General features: G+C 50.1%; 1 protein-coding gene across 1 annotated transcript; it reads left to right on the top strand.

The window, feature by feature from the left end:
• The first annotated feature begins 6 nt into the window (after nt 1-6).
• On the top strand, nt 7-2,087 carry LOC123113575 (extensin). The gene is made up of 3 exons (XM_044534862.1): nt 7-700; nt 787-891; nt 1,650-2,087. The coding sequence occupies exons 1-3, from the start codon at nt 230-232 to the stop codon at nt 1,767-1,769; spliced, it is 696 nt and encodes a 231-aa protein (XP_044390797.1). The 5' UTR covers nt 7-229; the 3' UTR covers nt 1,770-2,087.
• Nucleotides 2,088-2,391: the final 304 nt, after the last annotated feature.

The following is a 2,391-nucleotide window of genomic DNA, read 5'->3' as shown; positions in this document are numbered from 1 at the left end:
CGCCCAAGATCCGCGTCGAAACGAGCCATGGGAGGTAGTATGCTGGACTCCGTTGTTGTAAGAGGTCGTTGTGTTCTTCAGCTCACGGATGGGAGGCGTGGGGCTGACAGAGGGCGCGGCGAGGGGCACATTGGGCGTCTGACGGGTGGGTCCTCGGATAAACCCACCCATCCCCAATCCCTCAATTCCCCTCCCCCGATCCCCACCACCGGCGCCAGCGGCTAGGGTTATGGAGATGGCCAAGCCGCCTCGCCCGCGCGGCTTCAAGGTCGGCCGCCGGCCGACGGCCGCCTCCCGGAAGGACCACGGCGGCGGGGGCGTTCGCCAGCCGCCGCGTGGCCCTGCGCGCGCGCACCTACCGCCGGCCTCGCCATCCTCGGCCGCGGTCCCTGCGGCTGGCCTCCTGCCGCGTGCCTCGGTGCCCTCGCACACGGCCCCTGAGCCAAGCCTCCTCCCGCCGGCCCCGGCCCCCTCGCGCACCGCGCCTGCGCCCGGCGTCCCCCCGCCGGAATGGGTGCCTTGGTACATGGCCCCCGCGTCCTGGGACATGACCCATCCGCCCCGCCTCCCCTCGCAGGCCACTCCCCCTGCCCCCGACCTCCTCCCGCTGGCCTCGGCGCCCTCCCACACCACCCCTGCGCTCGGCCTCCTCCTGCCCTCTACCGCGCCCCCTGAGCCCTGCAAATACTACACCGGCATGGTGAGTTTCACCTGCCATCTAATTTCTGAACCGCTGATTTGATCTGTTCTATGCAACCGCTAATTAATTTGATCTCTTCTGTGCAGCTCTTAGGTCCGCGTGTCTATGCTCGTGATCTCTCTCCGCCCGCAGCACCCGCCACGAGCGTCGCTACAGCAGCCTTCTTACCGCCGCCGCCGACAGCTAACCCCGTGAGTAGCTGCCTTCCATGTATTGATCTCATACATATCTTTGGTGTCCCCAAGATCAAAATGTATCGTATGAGCTGCCTTAAGATCATCAGTTGGGCTCCTGCATTTTGTGTTTATGAGTGCTCGGTAGTGGCAACTCTCCCGTTGCTGGGCGACAATGATCACTTCCATTGCTTGTGATGTCTTTCAACATCACCTTAAGATGGAATTCCTTTCTTTGGGAAGGTGCCATGGCCTGGAATATCAATGAGCAAGGAAACATTAATACTGGAAAAGAAATAGTGGCTGCAGCCTGCAGCAATGAAAGTTATGATGATATGTGAATACATGAAATAACTTGCTATTTTTGCCTTCTTCGACCACGCACTATCCTGGTCGATGGTACCTTTCTCATTATTCCACCTGGCACCTGTCACCTTTTGCATATATTTTTCCATAATATGCCATAATCATTGTTTATTTCATCCTATTTTATTTTTACTTGGACCTCATTGTAATCAAGATTTTATCCTGTCTTGAAACCTTGCTAAAACCTCATAATATTACCATGGAGTTCAAATGGGTGTTTGGCTGGTTCCCTTGGCGCTCTAATAACTCGGTCACTAGCATAGCACTATCTGTCATCATTCCATTTCACAGTTATTTTTCATATACGCTATGCATAGATTAATTAAACAATGAAACAGACTACAAAAACTCGATATTTTCAGTACAAAATGCGATTGTTTCTTACGCTTATTTATTTTATATGTTCTCAGCTACTTGTATGCAAGGAGTCCATGGAAGGTTGCAAATATGTGAATATGGAGATGAGCGATGAAGAAACGGAAGAGGAGTATGAATCACGCAAGAAGGCGGAGTGGTGCTGTGGAGCCTGATCTATGTGTTGTTGACTCGTAGGATGTGTTTGTGTTCACTCTCAAGATTTCATGTGCTTGTGTTTCCTCTCATATACGTTGGGCCGGGTGTTTCTCCTAAAAAGTTTTGTCCAGAGTTAAGTAGATGCATGCCCAGAGTTATTTTTTGTCCAAAGTTTCCTCTGGGAGATTAGAAAGCATGTCTATGTTCTCATCATTTTTCTGAATCTGTAGAAACCAAGTTTCAGTGGGAAATTTGATGTGGATGAGAAAAATCTTTACTGTTGCTTCCACTCTTTTGAATTTTATTACAGCTCAGAACAAATCTTTTGAATTTTATGCATTTTGCAATTTGATCACATCCTCCCTCCGTCCGAAAAAGTTTGTCCCTCAAATGGATGTATCTCATCATTTGAGGGACAAGCTTGGGACAAGCTTTTTTGGACGGAGTACATATTATTGGTTCTCTGCACGTCTAAGCTGAATGGTATACCTTTTTAATGTTTATTATGTAATGTGAAATGGCATTTAATAAATTTACACAGCCCCCGCTAATTTTCTTGACAGAAATCCACTCTTTTCCAATCCGACTGGACCACCCTAGTCAGGAACCAAGGAATTACATCAAAAGAGCCTCTCTTGC

The sequence above is a fragment of the Triticum aestivum genome, chromosome 5B (genome assembly GCF_018294505.1).
Source record: "Triticum aestivum cultivar Chinese Spring chromosome 5B, IWGSC CS RefSeq v2.1, whole genome shotgun sequence".
NCBI lineage: Eukaryota > Viridiplantae > Streptophyta > Magnoliopsida > Poales > Poaceae > Triticum > Triticum aestivum.
This window is presented reverse-complemented; position numbering and strand designations above follow the sequence as displayed.